General features: G+C 32.8%; 2 protein-coding genes across 5 annotated transcripts; one reads left to right on the top strand and one right to left on the bottom strand.

Annotated features, from left to right (window-relative positions):
- The first annotated feature begins 1,996 nt into the window (after nucleotides 1-1,996).
- On the top strand, nucleotides 1,997-4,133 carry LOC108465610 (axial regulator YABBY 4). The gene is made up of 6 exons (XM_053025058.1): nucleotides 1,997-2,175; nucleotides 2,275-2,412; nucleotides 2,584-2,716; nucleotides 2,813-2,861; nucleotides 2,964-3,236; nucleotides 3,803-4,133. Exons 1-5 carry the CDS (start codon nucleotides 2,095-2,097, stop codon nucleotides 3,127-3,129), a joined length of 567 nt encoding a protein of 188 aa, XP_052881018.1. The 5' UTR covers nucleotides 1,997-2,094; the 3' UTR covers nucleotides 3,130-3,236; nucleotides 3,803-4,133.
- On the bottom strand, nucleotides 2,511-5,798 carry LOC108465611 (uncharacterized). Of its 4 annotated transcripts, none has more exons than XM_017765983.2 (5): nucleotides 4,993-5,794; nucleotides 4,747-4,852; nucleotides 4,584-4,662; nucleotides 4,338-4,437; nucleotides 2,511-3,028 (listed from the first exon to the last, which is right to left on the bottom strand). In XM_017765983.2, exons 1-4 carry the CDS (start codon nucleotides 5,062-5,064, stop codon nucleotides 4,386-4,388), a joined length of 309 nt encoding a protein of 102 aa, XP_017621472.1. In that variant the 5' UTR covers nucleotides 5,065-5,794; the 3' UTR covers nucleotides 2,511-3,028; nucleotides 4,338-4,385. The 4 variants fall into 4 exon arrangements, with proteins under 4 accessions (XP_017621472.1, XP_052881017.1, XP_017621473.1 ...); XM_053025057.1 differs by having other exon boundaries at nucleotides 2,511-3,031; XM_017765984.2 differs by lacking the exon at nucleotides 2,511-3,028 and adding an exon at nucleotides 3,872-4,077 and having other exon boundaries at nucleotides 4,993-5,798.
- Between the last annotated feature and the right edge of the window lie 13,644 nt (nucleotides 5,799-19,442).

Here is a 19,442-nt window from a genome sequence, read left to right on the forward strand (position 1 = left end):
CCACTTAAATATTTTTAGGCAAGTTTAAAAACCGAAAATAAAATAGGATTATGATTGTATGGTGAAGAAAGCTGTAACTAATCTGAAAACATCAAGAATTGCATCATGAATTAGGAAGGATGTCGACTAAGGTTTACATAAAAGTTTATATATGATGTTAGTTTTGGCAGACATTGCACTATGCGGTATTGCGTATGTTTAAGTGATAGGGTTAACTGTTTTATTAATTTAAAAATGGAAGATGAAATGGGTGTGGGTGCACGTATGGATCCATCAATTAAAGTTGGTTTATCCCAAAATGGTTAAAAATTGAAAGCATATGAAAATTATATTAAAGTTATAGGAAGCATTGAGAGTCTTGATGATTTGAAGATGCTGTATTGACATTTCCATATATGAAGTATGGATGGTGGGGACATCACAGGGAGCACATGGGTGAGACAGTCAACAAGAGAGTGAAAGCAAGGTGAAATGGAAAATGGGGAAATAAATGTGAGCATTAAGGATGATGGTAGTGCATGCAAAGCAAATAACAAGAACAAAGACAGCAGTGGAAAGTAGGGAAGTGAGGGCATTGCTCATAATCTCAATCAAACTTACCTTGTTTGAGGAAAGACAAAACCTGAGATGCCCATTTTCCTTCTCCATACACTCTTCTAGAAACTTCCCCTCCTCTTTTAAATGGTAAAAAAAAAAAAAAAAAGCCTCTTGCCCTGAACTAGAGAGTAAATGTTACAGAAAACAACACATGAAAACCATTAGTCACTATGTCCCTTTTTCATCCTTTTAATGGAATTGGCTAACATCAAATGCCACACACCAAGGTTGAAGCTTGCGATTGTTTTTAGCAATTTAATTAAAACTCTGTGTGAATCACAACGTTGACAAGCTTGGGAGGACTACTTTTGTCAGAACATGAAATGGTATTTCTTTCTTTTCTTTTTCTATTATTTTCTAGGAGAGATGATAACTGGGGGAAATGCTAGTCTCTTATTTTTCTTTTTATAAATATTCAAATATTTAACTTACAGTTGCATCATTGTAATTGTAAAGCACATGAGTGATTATATACTGAATTTTGGAGTAGAATTTTTTAAAAAAAAAAGTAGATATGAAATAGATATGAAGTGATTATGATAATTGCTTATATTGTCTCAACTCACTCATTATTTTATTATTATATTTATCATTTTTGAAATATTATGTTTAAATATTTATTTGACACTAAAAATGATAATATTAAAGATAAATAGTAAAAATTAAATTGACACGTAATCTGAGTGGGGTAAGACGAATATGGATAAAGTGATAGTGATTTTAAAATTATACATCTAATGTGGAGCGAAGTGGATAGTGGAGCAGAGCATATTAACTATAAAGTGATGGTGGATTTATACTAATATTTGTCATCTCTCGTTCCATTGTCATCCTAAAATTTATCTATGAATTTTATAATTTATTATTATTTTATACACTCAAAATTTGTTTTTCACAAATGAGTTGTTATGCTGTCCCATGTCCTTTGATTATATTAAAATTAAAATTTAAGTACATATGACAGATTATAATTTTGAGGATATTTTTGTTTTTCTATATTTTTATATTTAAAAAAGAAAAATATAAACTCATATAATAAAATTTCAACTCGTCACTTATTTTTATTTTATTATTACAATTAAATTTTAATTTTACATCAATTTTTATAAATATATTTATTATATAAAATTTTTCCATCATAAGTTAGTACAATTTATTATCGTGAATTTAAGCATTAACCACATATTTTAATCTGCCGCAACAACAAAGATCTGCCATATTTGAATATCATTTATTGTTCCACGAATGTATGTACTTTGTTTAAATTTGTTTAGCAACAATAATGAAAGCACAATGCTTAAGGAATTAAGTGGTATAAGATATAACTAAAGAAAGGTAATATCCTTGTAATTAGAGTCTCTGTACAATTTATAAATCCCACCTCCCATGTATATCAAAAGCCCACCACATCATCCTCATTGTCTCTCTCTCTCTCCCCCTCACTTCCTCACACACAAACTCTCAGAAACAGACAAACTAACATCAACAAAGAAGAAAATGTCGACACTGAATCATCTCTTTGATCTCCCTGAGCAGATTTGTTATGTACAATGTGGTTTCTGCACTACCATTTTACTGGTAAAAGAAAAAAAGAATGTTTTTCCCACACTATATATGCATGCGTTAAAGTCTTTTCTCTCTCCAGCTTCTGATAATTTGGCTTTTGAAATATTGCAGGTAAGTGTCCCATGTAACAGCTTGTCCATGGTGGTGACAGTGAGATGTGGGCACTGCACAAGCCTTCTCTCAGTTAATATGATGAAAGCTTCGTTTGTCCCACTGCACCTTCTAGCTTCCTTTGCTCATGATGATGAGGTATAAGTATATGTTAATCAACAGCTTGTATGTCGATAATATATGGTCACTACTAGGTTATATTAGCATGTCACCAATTTGATTAATCGATGTCTATCTTTCTTAACTATAGATGATTATCAGTTTCATTAACATCATATTATATACCATATGTGAGCTTCTGTCAATCAGCCAAAAGAAGAAGCAGTTTCAGAAGAAGTGGGTGGCCATAGGAAGACCTCAGACAGGCGCAGCCCATCGTTGATGAGCTCTTCCGATAATGGAGAAGAAGATATAGTCCGTGTGAATCCCACAGTCAACAAGCGTGCGTCCTTTCTTTCCATTTTAAAACTTGGATGTAACACAAGGGAGAACTGTTTCATCGTTCCAATTCTAATACTAGTTTAGTCCAATTTTACAGCGCCAGAGAAGAGGCAAAGAGCTCCATCAGCTTATAATCGCTTCATCAAGTAATAAGACCCCCCCATCTACGTTTATAGAAAAACCAAAAAAAAAAAGTTTTTCTTTGACTTAGTACATTTATCATATATAGATTCATTCATTCTTGGTGGCAGAGAAGAGATCAGGAGACTGAAAACTCAAAATCCCAACATTCCGCACAAAGAAGCCTTCAGCACTGCTGCAAAAAATGTATGTTTCAGACACCCAAAAGAATCAACAAGACAAACCCATGCTTTCCAGCATATGTTTTGTAATATATATATATATATGTCTTAATATTTCAGTGGGCCCACTTTCCTCCCATTCACAAGCACAACAAAGGAGAAGGAGTGAGTTGTGAGCGGGACGAGGGAGAGGCGTCATGGAACGTAGAGGCTACTGAGGTTAGCTTTTCTCTCATCCTAAAAATTTTATAATTTTAATCCTTTTACAAGTACATCTAGCTAGCTTTAACTATTTAGAGCTGTAAAAAAAAGTACTGTACTTGCGAGTCATGTAGCAATTCCTCATGTTATTGAACTTTATGTGATCGTTTATGGAGTTTGCATCAATCATTGACATAATTAGTTAGCTGTACTCTTTAAGCCATCACATGGTACTATAGGGATAATACATCATTAATTAATGACAGAAAATTTGTGACATTGCATGCATGCTTATTCTTCTTCATGCCTTATGATTCTTATACATACTAAGAAAGAAGTTTATGGTAAATAAGCTTACAGGCAACAGTAATTCAATAATTATAAAGGGTCATTACTCAAACTGAGGATAGCTATAGGGTAGTCCTTTTCTTGCAGTTCAATTATTACATGTAGAAAAGAAATTAATAAGTTAGCTATTTAAGGACACTTGAACATACTGTTAAGACTTCTTTAGCTTCATAATGTTTGGGGTAATATATGCGACAGAAAAGGGTTGCATGACTTTCTGTTGTGACAAATTTCAGGTTCACATACAAGGCAATGATTTCCGTGAAAGAAAAGCCGCAAGGAATTCCATATGGACCAAGTCACCATTTGAGTGAAGTGATGAACAATTAATTCTATCCCTAATTAATTTTATTAGTATAAAATTTCTTCCACAAACTATTAACTCCTTTAGGGCTACTGATACATGAATATATGTACTATATAAAGGTAGGTTTCAAAATCATATGCCCTTTTCTGGGAGATGCTCTTGGGAATGAAGTCTTCACTGCAAGTCTGTACTAGATATGACTGTCTTCCAAAAAAAAAAACACTTTAGTTTTCTTAAGAGAAATTCCAAGTTTACTATTACTGCTACTTCTGGTACTTTAGCTAGTGCTAAATATATCTAAATTTGCTATTTCTCAAAGTTCTGCATGTCTGAATCATCATGCTTGAGTTAATTTACTTTTAAGCAAAAAACTTATGATTATATATACATTTTGCAGCTGTTAAGTTAGCATGTGTTGGAGTTAATTAAGTTGGAAAATTTTATACATTCTATTTCTAGCTTACCTTGGAATATAGACACAGTTCAGCAACAATTAATTGTGAATTTGTCATTCACTTCCAGTACTGATTCTTCCTTTCATAACTCGGTTTCCTTCGAATGTACCTTCCAGGAAAATCGAAAACGAAACACTTGTAATTGCATCTCTATGAATATATATTGATTTCTAAAAGTATATACCCAACTTTCAGTCTTTGAATATGGTAACATATATGGAATGTGTGGGGTAGCACATGCTTAATAACTCTTACCCATAAAAGGCCTGTAGGGAGAGAGAGCTTGAAAATGCTTCAAAGAAGTCCTTGTTCTCCTTTTCTAGCTCTCTCCACACTATCAAATGCATTAATATTAAAACGTTTAAATACCCAAATTATTTGATCATATATGGTATAATATGTTGCATTCTTTTATCACCTGTAATTGTAATGCACGGCCGAATGCTTGCATACTTTGCCAGTGCCTTGACACATTGTTGTCGGTTCATGTAAAGCAGCAAACATCTCTCGATCAGATGTTGAACCTGCAAATTTTCCCATGAAAAACCAAAAAAACAGTACTAGTCATAATAAACTCCAACTTGACGATTCTGCAGGTTTCAGTACTATTGTTTTCGACTTGAAAACGTGAATAGCAAAGAAAGTTGGAAGAGATTTCACTTACCATCCTAATGTAGCTATGTGGGTGGCAATGAAGACAAGGAATAACATGGTTGTAGTTGTGACAGTATATCATTTTTTTCTCTAACAGAAATGGACAAAACGAATAGAAATGCCAAAAGAAGAAGAGAAAATAGATTAGGGGATGGAGAGCCAAAAGGGGAAAAATAGGAAAAGAAAATGAAGTGCAAACAAAGGTACAAAGGGAAGGATAGGTGGATTTATATAGAAGAACCAAAATTGGGTAGGGCGACTGTTATCCAGAGATATCTGAGTGAAGGGCCAAAAGAGCATAAGAAATCCAAACAATAGATTCACCTCATCTTCAGGAGATAAGAAGTTTTGAGATTGAAAGGGGTTTGAAAACCATCAGTTAAACCATGACCGATCGCTGCATGCATGAATGGTCCCTCTAATGAATGCTAAAGCATAAATGGAAACCTAAAGATGGTGAGTGAGAATGGGTTGTGTTAGATCTTTGGATTAATGGATTCTGACCATACAAACCAAGAGGGTTGCTTTGTGTAGGAAACATGAGACACGTTTTATGGGGTTAAATTGGTGAGGTGGGCGAGAGGGGAGACACAAACAAACATAAGGCCAAGCTGGACTTTCTTTAATTTGGTATGATATACACAAGCAAGTAAGAATGAGGAATGGCAGATTGGCAACACAAAGTGGAGGGATTCAAATCCATTATTGCACTGCGAGCTCCGGAGTCTTGTATGATTAGTCAAGATCGCAAAGAGAGAGAGAGAGAGAGAGAGAGAGAGAGAGAAGCCTTTGGAAATTTTCTGGTCCATAAATCAGCTTCAACAGGATTTATGGAAATTTTGAAATAATAGAAGCTTAGCTTAACTAGCTGTTTCAAGAAATGATTTTTTTTTTTCAAATTTTAAGGTAGATCTTTCTAACGCCTAATTTCTCTTTGCCATTTATTTTACTCTCAAATTTTACAAAAATAATTATTTTAACTCTTCATTTGTGGATTTTGAGACTAAGTTTTAAAGGTCTAATAAAATTTTCAAAATTTAGTAGTTTATTGAGAATTTTTTAATAAAAATAAATTTCTAACTAAAATTTTTGTGAGATTAATGAAAAATTTTAAGAAAATTTAATTAAAATTTTCAAAAATTTTAAAAGTATAATGAGAATTTTAAAATTTTAAAACTAAAAATATATATTCTTTTAATAATTTTTAAATATATAAAATAATTTTATAATTTTTTAATTTTTTAAAATTTTAGTACTTAAGCTATCCTCCTTATCAATTTTAATCTGAGTGAATAGTGCTAAAAAAATGGGGCACATCCACTTAACGTTTTTATACACATGTGGTTTTGATGACGTGATACCCTTAAAAATCCAAAATTCATCAAAATACGTATTCTGAATATATAAAATATATAATTAAAAATAAATTTCTAAAATTTTATTTTTATAATATATAAATTATATAAATAAAAATTATAAAAACCTTATATATAATATAAGGAATACAAAAGAGGAAAACAATAGAAAAATATTAACTTTTTAAAAATATATAAAATAAAAAAGAATTCTAAATATTCTAAAATATATGTATAAATTCTAAAATATTTTATTTTTTTGTATATTAACTTTTTAAAATTTAAATATTTAGTTAAACTTTTCAAAATTATAAAAAAGTTTAAAACTCAAAATGTTACATTTTGCAGTATATATATAATATAATTTTTTTTCAAACCAACTCAAATAATTAATATATATTCTCTTATAAATTTTAAAATTCAAAATAAAAGTTAACTGGTGAATTTAGTGAATAATCGGTGAACGCAAGTTTAATAATCCATCAACAATAACGGTCGATCGAAGGTCATTGACCATGTTATGAATGATATAAGGGAAAAAATGATAGACATACAGCACATTATCATTGGCTGTAGTTTTTCAACATCATTAACTTTTAGACTAAATTCTATAATACAACAATATTTTAGGTATCAAAATAGATTTAAAAAAGAGTTTAAGTATGAATCTGGAAAATAGAGAATATTTAAAGGTCAAATCACAAGATAAAATATTTTAAGGTAAACTATAAATATGGTCACCCAATAATTAGCATATTTCTGTTTTGGTCATTCAAGTTTAAGATTTTTATTTTAGCCACTAGTGTTATAAAATTTTAATATTTTAGTCACCCTTCCTTAAATCACTAACAATAACTTTTTTTATTAGCATTATAATAAATTTAACCATCCAATATTTATACATTCTATCAAGTCCTAAATCTAAAATCCAAATAAATTAGTCGCAACTTTACACATTCTCATCAATTTGATTCTTAAAATAAAAAAGCACAAAAATAATTAAAAGTTATTTTTGATAAAAATAACAATTACTTTTTTATTGGCATAATAATAAATTTATCCTCCAATATTTATACATTATATCACCAATCCTAAATCTAAATATTCAAATAGTTTAGCTTGCAAATTTACATATTCATCAATTTGATCTTTAAAATTAATTTTTTTAAAAGTAAAAAATTAAATTAAATGTTATTTTTGATAAAATACATAATAATTTATAAAATATTTATAAATAAATGAACATATACTTTTGTCAATTTCTAACATGAAATTTATTTATTAAAATAATAATCTTATAAATAAAACAATTTAAGAATAAGTTGAATTTGGCCAAAATGTGAAAATATGAATTCTTATTGATTAATTGATTTAAGAAAAGTTTGAATATGCATTGGTGAGAAGGAAATCAATTTTGGGACTAATTTGGGAAATTTTAAAAGTATAGGGAGTAAATAGTAAATTTCTCATTTTTATCGAGAAAGAGAAAATTGAAAATTTTATCACTCATTGGATTATATTAAATATTTATTATGAACTTGAATTGGTCTAAGTATCAAATTTTGAGAAGAAATCATTAAAAAAGCAAAAATGGGCAAAATGGTAATTTTCCATAAAGGGCAATTTGGACAATTCTCAAGAATTTTATGACAAAAATTATATTTAATTATGATATTTGATATTCTAAATTATTTTGGATTATTGGAACCTTGTATTGAAGAATCGTGTCACAATTTGACAAGACTAAACATGTAAAAGTTGGGCCTTTGGCCCATTTGTAGGCCTTTTTATATGGGAGAAAAACCCCCCTCAACTTCATTTTTCTTTTTCAACAGGCAGTAGCCTCCCCTAGCTAACCACCTTATTCTTTTGTATTTTCTTACTTTTTTTCTCCATTTTCTTTAAAAAAAATGCCACACTTTTCACCTTGAGATTTTGTCAAAATCTCCATGGAAACAACTTCTTAATGTCACGGGGTTAGAACTTAAGTATGGAAAATCATGCGGCCTTAGGCTATTTCTTCACTTCAAATCTACCTGAGTTAGCCTAAACCTCGAAATTGAAAATTCTCTTAGAAATTCTCTAAGGCACTAGAAGCAAAGCGAAAGCAACTTGAAATGAAAAGAGCAACAAGAGAGTTGAAAATGTCACAAGAAAGCAATACACACCAAGTGTTTGAGTAAATGCTCTCAATATATTCTTTAACTGAAGAATGACTAAATACAATGGGATGGATACAAATAAAGGGGATGACCTCCATTTATAGTTGAGCTCCTCCAAAACCAACGATACAGATTGAGTTACATCGACAATTGATGTGACAGCCCAAAATTGACCCTAGTCGGAACGTGGTTTCGGGACCACAAAACCGAGGCATAAAAATAATCTAAAATTTATTTTGATGCCTATAATATGTGTGTATTCATGTGTGACATTTTTGATGTTTTGATTTAGAGCTATAAATGTGAATTTCACTAGAAAGGACCTAGTAGTAAACTTTGAAAGTATGATGGGGAAATGTGTGATGACTAATTAAAGCATGCATGCAAAACAATGGACTTGCATGTCAAATTCCCTTTTTTATAGGTGGTGGCGGCCATGACATGGTTTATGGGCAAAGAAAACATGTTGAAACATGTTTTGTTAATGGAGCATGAGAGAAATGATTAATAATTAAAATGTGGGAAGAGAAACAAAAAAATGTGTGTGAGTGTAGCATCCCCCATTGCCGTGTAGGTGATAAAGAAAAACAAAAAATTTGTTCATCTTTTCCCTCCTTCCTTTGGCCGAAATTCTTAAGAGGAAGAAGAGATTTTGCTTCATTTTCTTTGTTTAGAAGAGATCTAGAAGGAGATTTGGCTAAACTTGCATCAAGATTAAGGTATGTATGAGGTTGTGTCATGAGATTCATGCATGTTTTGGTTGCTAACTTGATGTTCATGTTAGCCATGGTTCAAATCCTTGTTATGCCATGGAAATGGTATTTGGCCAAGGTTATTATTGTGTTAAAGCCATTGCATGCTAAATGTGAAGCTTGCTAATGATGCATGCAATGATGGATTGACTACTCTTGAAATTTCTTTGTAGCAATCTTGAGTAAGACATTGAGTTTTTTTTTGTTTTGTTTAACCATGACCGAAGTTGAAAGGGCATGATTGTGATGTATTCGCCATGATGCATTCATGAGCATGGTTTATGCTTCTTGCATGTTAGTTAAAAATTTGTGTTTTGGATGGTTATGGATACCTTGAAATTGACCTTACACCTATATGTGTATATATGTTTGCACATGATGTTTTGGTTATGAAGAAAGTGATAAATATGTTTCTTTAAAGGAGAAATTTGTTGAAGAATGGTTGTGAAATTTGCATGTACATTCGGCCTAGTGCATGTATAGTATGAAAAACCTTGAAATTATTGTTGATTTGGTGCAAGTATGACTAAGTATAATCGGCCATATGAGTGCTTGATGCTATGTTATAATTAATGAGCTCAAGTGTGTGAATATAATTGTGTGCGGCCTTATAAGGGCTAAGTACCTTGGATTCCCCTTTGATATTCAAACGACTAAATCAATTTACTTGTTAACATAAAGTTCGAGAGCTTAGAGGGCCACAATTGGATAAGGGGAAGGAAAAAGTGATCGAATAGCCGTTGAAGCCGTTCGACAACATCCGAGGTAAGTCCTCAAGAAATGACCCTACTCAATTATGCAAAATGAAATATGGATGTGTAATGATTATTGATTTATGTGTGTATGAGTATTTGAATGATACCCGGCTAAGTCCCGAAGGCGATTATGCTAGTGATATGTTTGTGTTTGAGCCTTAGTAACGAAAAACGAAACATGGATGTGTAATGACTATTGATGTATGTGTGTGCATGAGCAATTAAATGATATCCGGCTAAGTCCCAAGACATTTATGCTAGTAGTTAAATCCGGTTAAGACCAAGGCAATTATGCTAGTGACTAAATCCGGGCTAAGACCCGAAGGCATTCGTGCAAGTTGTTAAATTCGGGCTAATACCCGAAGGCATTTGTGCAAGTCGTTCTATCCGGACTAAGACCTGAAGGCATTCGTGCATGTGGTTATATCCAGTTGTATTCCGAAGAAGCTTGGGCTGAAGGTGAGCGTTGGTTGCTGTAATAAATTTAATTAGTACGCTCGAAAAGCCCAAAGGATAAGGTATGTTTATATGTGCATTGGAAAAGTCGATATGTTTGAGTAACATTCGTTCAATCGACTAACGAATTTTCAGCTATTGAATTGGTTGATATCTTGTGAAAGTATACAATGATGAAGTGTGAAGTAAGTGTGATTATGTGAATGTGTATTAATGAAATGATTCATTTGGCTATGTGAATGTAATGCTTTAGTAAAAGCTGATTTTATTGCTTGAGACTTACTAAGCATAAAAATGCTTACCCGTTGCTTTGGCTCTCTGCTTTATAGATTTTGTTCGTTAGCGATCGGATACGGGATCATTGAAGTCGAAGTCATCCACACTATCAAAGCCTCCATTTTGGTATAATTTTGGTTGAACTTTGAAATGGCATGTATAGGACTACCCTTGTTGGTTCAAATGTGTTGTGATGTACATGTGTACGGCCATGCGAAAATGGCTCGTAGAAGTAAAGTACTAACTTAGACCATTTGTGATTTGTATATATATATATGGTTTCATGATGTGATTATGGATTGGAAATGGGAGTGTTGGTCACATGATCAGCCATTGAATGGCTAAAATGATCATAGGTGAACCTATGTATGGCAAGACTAGTTGGTTCATGGAGACTACAAAATAGGTAAGACCTACCTTAAAAACAGGTGCTGCCAGCTGCAGTGACGGGAATGTGAAAAATCACCAAAATTGTAGGGATGGTATTAAATAGTGAAAGAATTATGTAAATGAACCTTGATGAGTCTACTTTCATATGGAATAAACGAAACGGTCATAGGAGTTACGTGTTAAGAGATATTAAAGTTATCGTGAGACAGGGCCAGAACGGTTTCTGGGTCCCCTGTCGCGACTTTGAAAATTTACCATAAATTATCCAGAATGAATTAGAAGTCATGCCTAATATGTGCAGATTCCTTTTTGAGTCTAGTTTCATTAAAAACAAACGGCATCAGTATTTAAACCCTGTACAGAGAGATATTCAAGTTGTAACGCGTGAAGGTCAGTGTAGTCGACCCCTGTAACATGGGTGACTTTAACTAATAAACTGTACCAATTGGCCCGACCAAAAATTCTAGAAATAAATCTATGGATGGATATATGAGTCTAAATTCAGGGAAAATTTACGGAATCAGTTTCCGAGTTGTGAAACTCGAGATATGCTTTTTAAGGCGACAGCAACGCAGTTTTCCAGCTTGCCTGGAATGTCAAATTGGTCGGTGCCATAAGTGGTTTTGGCTTGTTAACCCCTCGTGTCCGACACCGGCAACGGTCTCAGGTTCGGGGTGTTACAATTGAGATTAGAGCCTATGTACAATTGAGTCCTAAGGGATTTAAACTCTATACAATCTTATCCATTTAGTATTTACACTATTTACCCTAGTAACTCTAGTTTTACTTGAGTGTTTCACTAAGTCACCAAGGCTTCAAGTAGATGGGCTTCTCTATGGGTTCCACGAATCATGCCAGTTTATGTGGGTCAAAATAGCCACATTTAAGAAGATGACATCTATGGGACACTCTTTGCGCAATCATCATGTTCTTTGATCCGCGGCTCGTAACGCTAAGCTCAATTTCTTCATTAATTTCTTAAATTTTAATCCAGGATTTATGGATTTTTAGTAGGAAAAGTTGAAGCTAGAGTGAGAAAACTTTAATAAGGTAAGAAATAACTTCCTACACCTCCACTAGCTTGTTATTTGTTAAGAAATGTTATGAGAAAGCTTGGAAGAAATTTATATTGATTTTTAATGTATTTTTGTTATATGGAAATAAAAAGTTGGTGATTTATCGAGTTCTAAGCTTGATTGATGGTGGACTAGAGTTCTGTAGCACCCCAAACCCGGCCCAGAAGTTATGGCCTGATCCGGCATGCCACATCAAAAACGTTAAAAAAAAAAATTCCATTCTAAGTCCAGAAAATCGTACTTGATGTTCAAAAGATTAATTCATTAAGGGTTAAAGTGAAAGGAAGCTGTGCACCAGGTAGGAAACCGGAAAAGAGGTGGTGAGTCCATCGGACTGCTTAAGTACCAAGCTCCCTTCAGATCCAATCCTAGACATGCATACAGCCATTGCCACACCTTAACGTCATGGATATTTCTAGGAAACCGATTTGATTAAGTCATTTTTAGGAAAAGTGATTAATTTTGAAAAATACTTTCATTGCGGAAGCTTTGCTTGTTGTCGTGTTATTTTGAAATCAACTGTTGTTTTTGAAAACGCCCTAAAGCTATCCAATTTCAACAGTTAAAATAAATATTATCTAGCTTAATAAAACATATAAAACTATCAAAAATAAATAAGCGGCCTTATTACATTTAAAAGCCCAAAACCTCAAACGTAATTAAAAGGATGTCCATCCACCGAAGAAAATCAAAATTTGAACGGTGGCCACTCAAATTCCCTCACGACTCCAAGCCCACTATGGTTGGGGATTTCTGCGTGGATGAAAATAAAAGGGTGAGTTTGGGAAACTCAGTGTGTAAGGAAAACCCATTCAAAGCCCAAGTCACTCAAGCCTATTGGGCCTAAGCCCATTCAGTAATAAGAGTGGTATCGGGCCGAGCCCTTTTCAGATTATAATAAACCGGCCTTAGCCCTTATTCAGATAACAAGATGGCCCATAGGCCCATTTCAAAATACATGCAACATCAATAACATATGCAAGCCCATTTGGGGAGACTACTCAACCCACCAACCACTACACTCCACCCGTACCAGCCATACACTCCATGTGGGGAATAGCTCAACCCACCCAAATTTAACACTCCACAGCTTCTTGCCTTTGCTGCTCGCTTATCAAAGAATTGAGGCAAAGCCTCCAAGACGTGGACAAGCCACTTTCAGTAGTTCCTCCGTCAATATCCCAATCCCATGCATCAGATAATAACAACATGGCATGCAGTAAATAACAACAGTCAAACATGCATTTAGGTCAATTTAACCCTAGGGGTATTTTGGTAATTTTGCATCTAGGGGTATAACAGTAATTTTCCATACATAGGGGTATTATAGTAATTTAGCTGCTTTTAGGGTTTTTCATGCATATTCCTACTTTTCACGTACTAACAGAATTACGTACCGAGGGTTCTTACCGAATTGGGCCCGTTGGCCCATTATTCCAATTTTGGCCTATTAAGCCCAAAAAATATCGAGGGCACAAAAAACATGCACTTTGCAGTCCAAACATTGCAGCTTACCAAAAACATTAATCGATTTACCTCACGAGCATTCGCACACTCGCAAATCTACAAAATACCGATTTTTGGCATTTCGGCTTTTCGGCTTTTACCGATCTAGACTAAGAAAGAGGGTGTTAGTTACACACTTGCTTGACGATATATTGACGAGATCCACACACGAACCGCCTACAATTGGATTACTAACACGTTAATCTAACTATTCAAATACGAACTACGATTAACCCCTTACAATATTCGCCAACCACACCTACAGATCATAGTAAGCTTATAAGAAATCAATAAGCAACTCATTAACAAATTTTTGTCAATGTTTACCACATAATCATAATTTCACTGCAAGCTGTCTTCCTGAGCAACAGTCACTAAATCATTTATAAATGGAGCTACGAAACTCCAAATCAAGTTCCGTTAATTTTCCTTGAAAATAGACTCATATATCTTCTATCCATAAAATTTTCAGAATTTTTGGTTTAGCCAATCAATACCAGATTTTTCTCAAAGTTTCCCATGTTTCACTGTTTGACTAATCTGACCACTCTTCATTACGAATCAAATTTCTCATTGTACAGAATTCAAAATATGTTCTTGTTTATTTCATTAGAAACTAGACTCAATAAGCTTTAATTACATAATTTATTCAGCTTCTAATTCATCTCCCACAATTTATGGTGATTTTCCAAAGTCACGTTACTGCTGCTGTCCCAAGCAGATTTATACCAAATCACTCTTTCATACACCTATCTTGCATGCATGTTATTTAAACATGTATATCACCAATCAATCATCACATATCTATGATTTTTACTTAAGCATAATCTCCATTTCATCATTTCAAAGCACAACATGTTAGCCGATTTTTCCCTTTAGCATCTAAGGCACATGCATGCTCATTTGTTTGGCTCAACTTCACATATCTTCCATTTTTCATCAAAAGAACATGAAACAACAACCATTTCCTTCATTTTAATTCATGACCAAATGCTCACAACACAACTAAAAATCAAAATATACTTCAAGAGTTAAGGTAGAATCAAGAAGAACTCATGAACCTCAAAATAGAAGCAAGGTACCAAGAACTTACCTTCAATTTTCCTACTCCTAATGACCGAATACTCAAGAGCTTTGTCCTCTCCTTTCTCTTCTCTAACTTTCAGCTATGATGAACAAAGATGGACAAAACTTTGTTCTTTTCACCCCTTTTTCTTTTGATAAAACTTCATATTTCACCATTTAATTCTTTAATACAAAAGACATTATATTCTTATCATGAAACATTTACCTAACCCATTATCATGAAACATTTACCTAACCCATTATCATGGAACATTTACCTAACCTATTATCATGAAACATTTACCTAACCCATTATCATGGAACATTTACCTAACCTATTATCAATTTGTATCAATTTGTACCATAAATTATGGATATCAAGTGTACATTTTGTCTACAACAATATGATAGCTGGCCACTTCATGTAAAATGGGAGGTTTGTCATGCAAATCCTCCTATTTTGCACTCCTATTTATTTGGCCACTTCAATTTAGCCTATAGCATTTTCAAACATTTTCACATAGGTCCTATTTCATAATTTTACCCCCTTTTTCTTATGGAACAAAAATTAACAAAAATTGCCAGGTTCTATCTTAAGTTTGGGCTTTCTAGAGGCCCACTAACATAATTAAACCTATGCCAACATTCACAGAATTCCCGAAAATTAGGGCGTTACAAGTTCATAAAAGCTTGATTGAATATTGTAGAGCATTCATTAAGGTAAGTACCTTGGATATTCTAACTTCCCCTAAGTTAGCAAGCTTAGGAAATTATAAAATTGATGATATAATTAAATTTTTAATTAAGTTAATAATCATGTGAAATTCCATGGCATAATATTTTGAAATAAGTCATTAAAATATGGAGATAGAACTGTGGTCATGAATTGCCATGTTAATTAAGAATATGATGTAAGAAGTTTTGGGTGCCATAGAAGTATTGATGGACATGTATGAATAATGTCATTAATATTAAAATATTGGTCAAAACCAAAATGGCTAAAAAGATGTTAAAATGTTAATTATTGCATAATGTTGACAAGAGTCGATACAAGATAAAAGTGTAAAAATGGCCATTATATGAAAAAGGAAAATTGAATACTAAAAACATGTATAAGGCCAAATTAAAATTATGAATTGAAATATGTATGTGTTTGTGTGTGCGTGCACGCTTAAAAGTAGAGTTAGGCAAAAGGTTGCCTATCTACACTATGAGATCCGAAAATTGAAATAAAAGATTCTAAATAATTGAAATCATGTTTATGGCTGAAATGATATACACCTAATATGTGAAATGATATTTTTGTTAAATTTTTTCATAGTGGCATAAGCTATGAAACTATTATTGATTCTTGTTATGGTGGAAAATGCCATGAAATTTGTTATTGAAATTGAATTTAAGTTGAAATGTAAATTTGCACTGAAGTTGAATTTATGTTGAAATGAAATCTTCTAGCAAATTGGATTAATAAAATAAAGCCCTAGTAGCTTGGTGAGTTAGCTAGGATGCGGTTGGCATGTCAATAGGGACGTATGCGCATGTGTGTTAGGAGATTAAATTTTGGCTGTGGTTTAACCTTCGGGTTTAGCACTTTGGTGTGTAGCAATTTGGTGCATTTATGGATCCATTCTGTTCTAGTCTTTGGACATGAGCTCTTTGGCATGTTATTGTGGTGTGTTTGGTTGGTTAGTCTCGTGTATCCGACCTCTTTTCTCTAATCTTACTAAAGGCATAACAAAATAAAATTTGATTCATGGGAAGGGTCATGTATATAAGTGTTGAGTACCATTAATGGTATGTATGAAAAAGGTATTGATGTATATAAGAATTGTAAAGAATTGGACGTACAAAAAGCCACTAAGAATGTGCTGTAGTATATATGTTGGAAAAAATTTGATTCGAAAATAATTTTCTTACATAGCGGAAAATAAAAATTTTGAAAATCGACCCTGTCGAAACTATTTTTTTCTTTTGAAAAAGGTTCGACATTTTGTTTTGAAAATGAAAATGGGGAGTCGCCACCAATCCTTTTTATAAGGTGTGATCGGGTCACCTTATGATTAATCATTCTAATACAACATTGTGATTTATTAAAATAGTAATTTTGGTCTACTGAAAGTTGGTTACGTACGAGGAAGGATTAGCACCCTCGTAACGCCCAAAATTGGTACATAATTGATTAATTAATGTCTTAACGTCAAAAGTTGAAAACCTAAAAAAATTTAAAGTACGATCATCTCCTTTTTATTAATGTAGATTAAAAACTTTGAGCAAATAAAAACGAGTATTGAAGGCCCTCTCATCTCGAAGTACCAAAATGTCACATCCCATAAGTTAGGACACGGCATTTGAATCCCTTGAAAGTAAGCTAGCCTTTTAAATTGTTTTATTTTAAAAGTTTTATTGTGATTTCTTAAAATGTATTCAGTTGTTTAGATCCAACAAGAAAAATCGAGACCCCGTGAGTTAGGGCACGACTTTCTCGAGTTTCTAAATATGAAATATTGCCTTTATTTTTATTTAAAATTCATGTATTTTAATCTTAAAAGGATATTAGGCTATTTAGGTTTAACGAGAAAGCCGAAACCCCGTAAGTTAGGGTACGTTTTCTCGAATCCCTAAATTGGGAAACATTGCCTATTTTTTAGAAACAAAATTTTTGATATAACGGGTAAAATGTGACATGATTTTGTAGTAAAATCTAAAATGGATTACGGTGCTAACTTGCATAACAAAATAATAATTAATGACAATAGTGTAAACATGTGAACCAATGAATTATAGCAATAATAACACTATATACATCATTTCAACATTAATAATAAAAAAGAATGAAATAAATAACACGTAAAGCCATTTAAAGTAACCAACATCAAAACCGTTTAAAATAATGATATATAGTAACTTAAAGCAAATAAAGTATAGAACTATTTAAAAAATATATAAACAAACAGTTTAAAATAAATACTATATAAAATGATTTAAGATAAAGTACTACAAAATTTTAAAATAATAATATATGAAGAGATTTTAAAATATGTAAAAATTTACAAAAGGATTAAAATTAAAAGGAAAATAAAAGGGCTTGTGAAAAATAATATATATATAACAAAAAAGGATAAGTAAATAAAGTGAATGAAGCAAAAATAACAAATAATATTAATAAAACAAAAGAGGAAGTATAATAATAATCAAATCTATACTTCGAAAATACATAAAAAAACAAACGCAAAGGCTAAATGAAAGAAAATCAAAAGAAACAATCGTAAAAAGTGAAATTAATTAAGTGAGGGACCGAATTGAAATTAAAATGGAATTTAAAGTATGAAATCTAAATAATGAACCAGCATAAGAATCCAAATGGAACGCACGCGAAGATATGAGGGACTGACTGGGAAAATATCCCAAGCCCTTAAAACGCATCGTTTAGGCACAGGTCAAAATGTAACAAAATGTAAATTATGTGGAGAGATTAAAAAGAAAAAAAAAGAAAATAAGGACCCCATTGAAAACAACCTCAAAAGCGGAAGGACTGAGGGCGCAAATAGACCCTCAGCTTGAAAACACGCAGATCCTATGTGGTTTTCTGGTCGGATCTCGGGTCAAGGTGTTAAACGATGTCGTTTTAAGGCAATTGAAACAGGCCCTAAAAGGCGTCGTTTGTTGAGGCCTATAAAAGATAAAAAATTAAAAAAAAACATTTTACCACTAAATAAAGAAAAAAATAGAGAAAGGGGGGAGGGAGAGAGATGCTACCCTATGTGTCTCGGTCTTAGCCAACTTGGGGGTTTCATCGGCGTCCGACGCCTCTGCCTCCACCATGGACTTGGCCTAGGGCCCTTATGCGCACAGGTAAGCCTTCCTTTCCTTATTGCCAGTTTCTTAGTAACAAAAGCAAAATGAAACCAAAAAGAAAAGAAAAAAATGAATAGAAGAACAACCTTCAAAAAACTTCTATTTTTGGTTCTCTGTTTTTGTATATTTGATTTTTGTATACGTGTGTTCGTAGTAGTGAAAAAGAAAGACTTTACAATTCTTTGGTTGCTCTTTTATAACCGAAAAGAAAGAGAAAATACAATATTGTTTGTTTTTCTTTGCTTTACTGTTGTTTGTCCTTTCTTTTTGTAGGTACAAAGACGTCTGTTGGTGCTTGGTGGCGTACGGGCATGTACGGAGGTTGTACGTGGGAGCGTCGACGTGGAGGTGGCTGAAGGCTGCTGCGGCACAAAGGGGGAAACCCTAAGGTTTCTGTGGAAGCCAAACTTTCAGGCCATTTGGGCTTGCTTTGTTGTTGGGTCATCAATCTTAGGCTTCTGTTTGTAAAATTTTGGGCTTAGTTTTATTATTATTGGGTATTGGGCCATTGTAAATGTTTTGGGCTGTAATATTTGGACTGTGGACATTTTCTCATTTTGGTTTATTCTCTGTTTTAGTTGGCCTATTACAGACCCAATTTGTAATATTTATAGCAATAAATCCTAGACCGAATTCGCACCTATGTTTTTAGATAGGCGGATCCTTATTATTCCCAGCTTTCAATCAAATGATCTCCTCTGCTATTCTCATACCACAAACTACTTTGAGTGTGGGCTCGGACGGTTCTAATCAAAATATAGAACTAGAAATAGTTTTCTTTTCTTTGGTATTAGATCGAAAAAATCTCTTCT

The sequence above is a fragment of the Gossypium arboreum genome, chromosome 2, assembly GCF_025698485.1.
Source record: "Gossypium arboreum isolate Shixiya-1 chromosome 2, ASM2569848v2, whole genome shotgun sequence".
Classification (NCBI taxonomy): Eukaryota; Viridiplantae; Streptophyta; class Magnoliopsida; order Malvales; family Malvaceae; genus Gossypium; species Gossypium arboreum.

Bases quoted from the DNA above. Each gene is read 5' to 3' on its own strand.
- LOC108465611 (XM_017765983.2), bottom strand. From the start codon at position 5,064: ATGATATACTGTCACAACTACAACCATGTTATTCCTTGTCTTCATTGC. The intron at 4,663-4,746 runs GTGATAAAAGAA...TGCATTTGATAG, and splicing joins GCCGTGCATTACAATTACAG to TGTGGAGAGAGCTAGAAAAG. The intron at 4,438-4,583 runs GTAAGAGTTATT...TTTTCCTGGAAG, and splicing joins TCCCTACAGGCCTTTTATGG to GTACATTCGAAGGAAACCGA.
- LOC108465610 (XM_053025058.1), top strand. From the start codon at position 2,095: ATGTCGACACTGAATCATCTCTTTGATCTCCCTGAGCAGATTTGTTAT. The intron at 2,717-2,812 runs GTGCGTCCTTTC...CCAATTTTACAG, and splicing joins GAATCCCACAGTCAACAAGC to CGCCAGAGAAGAGGCAAAGA. The intron at 2,862-2,963 runs GTAATAAGACCC...CATTCTTGGTGG, and splicing joins GCTTATAATCGCTTCATCAA to CAGAGAAGAGATCAGGAGAC.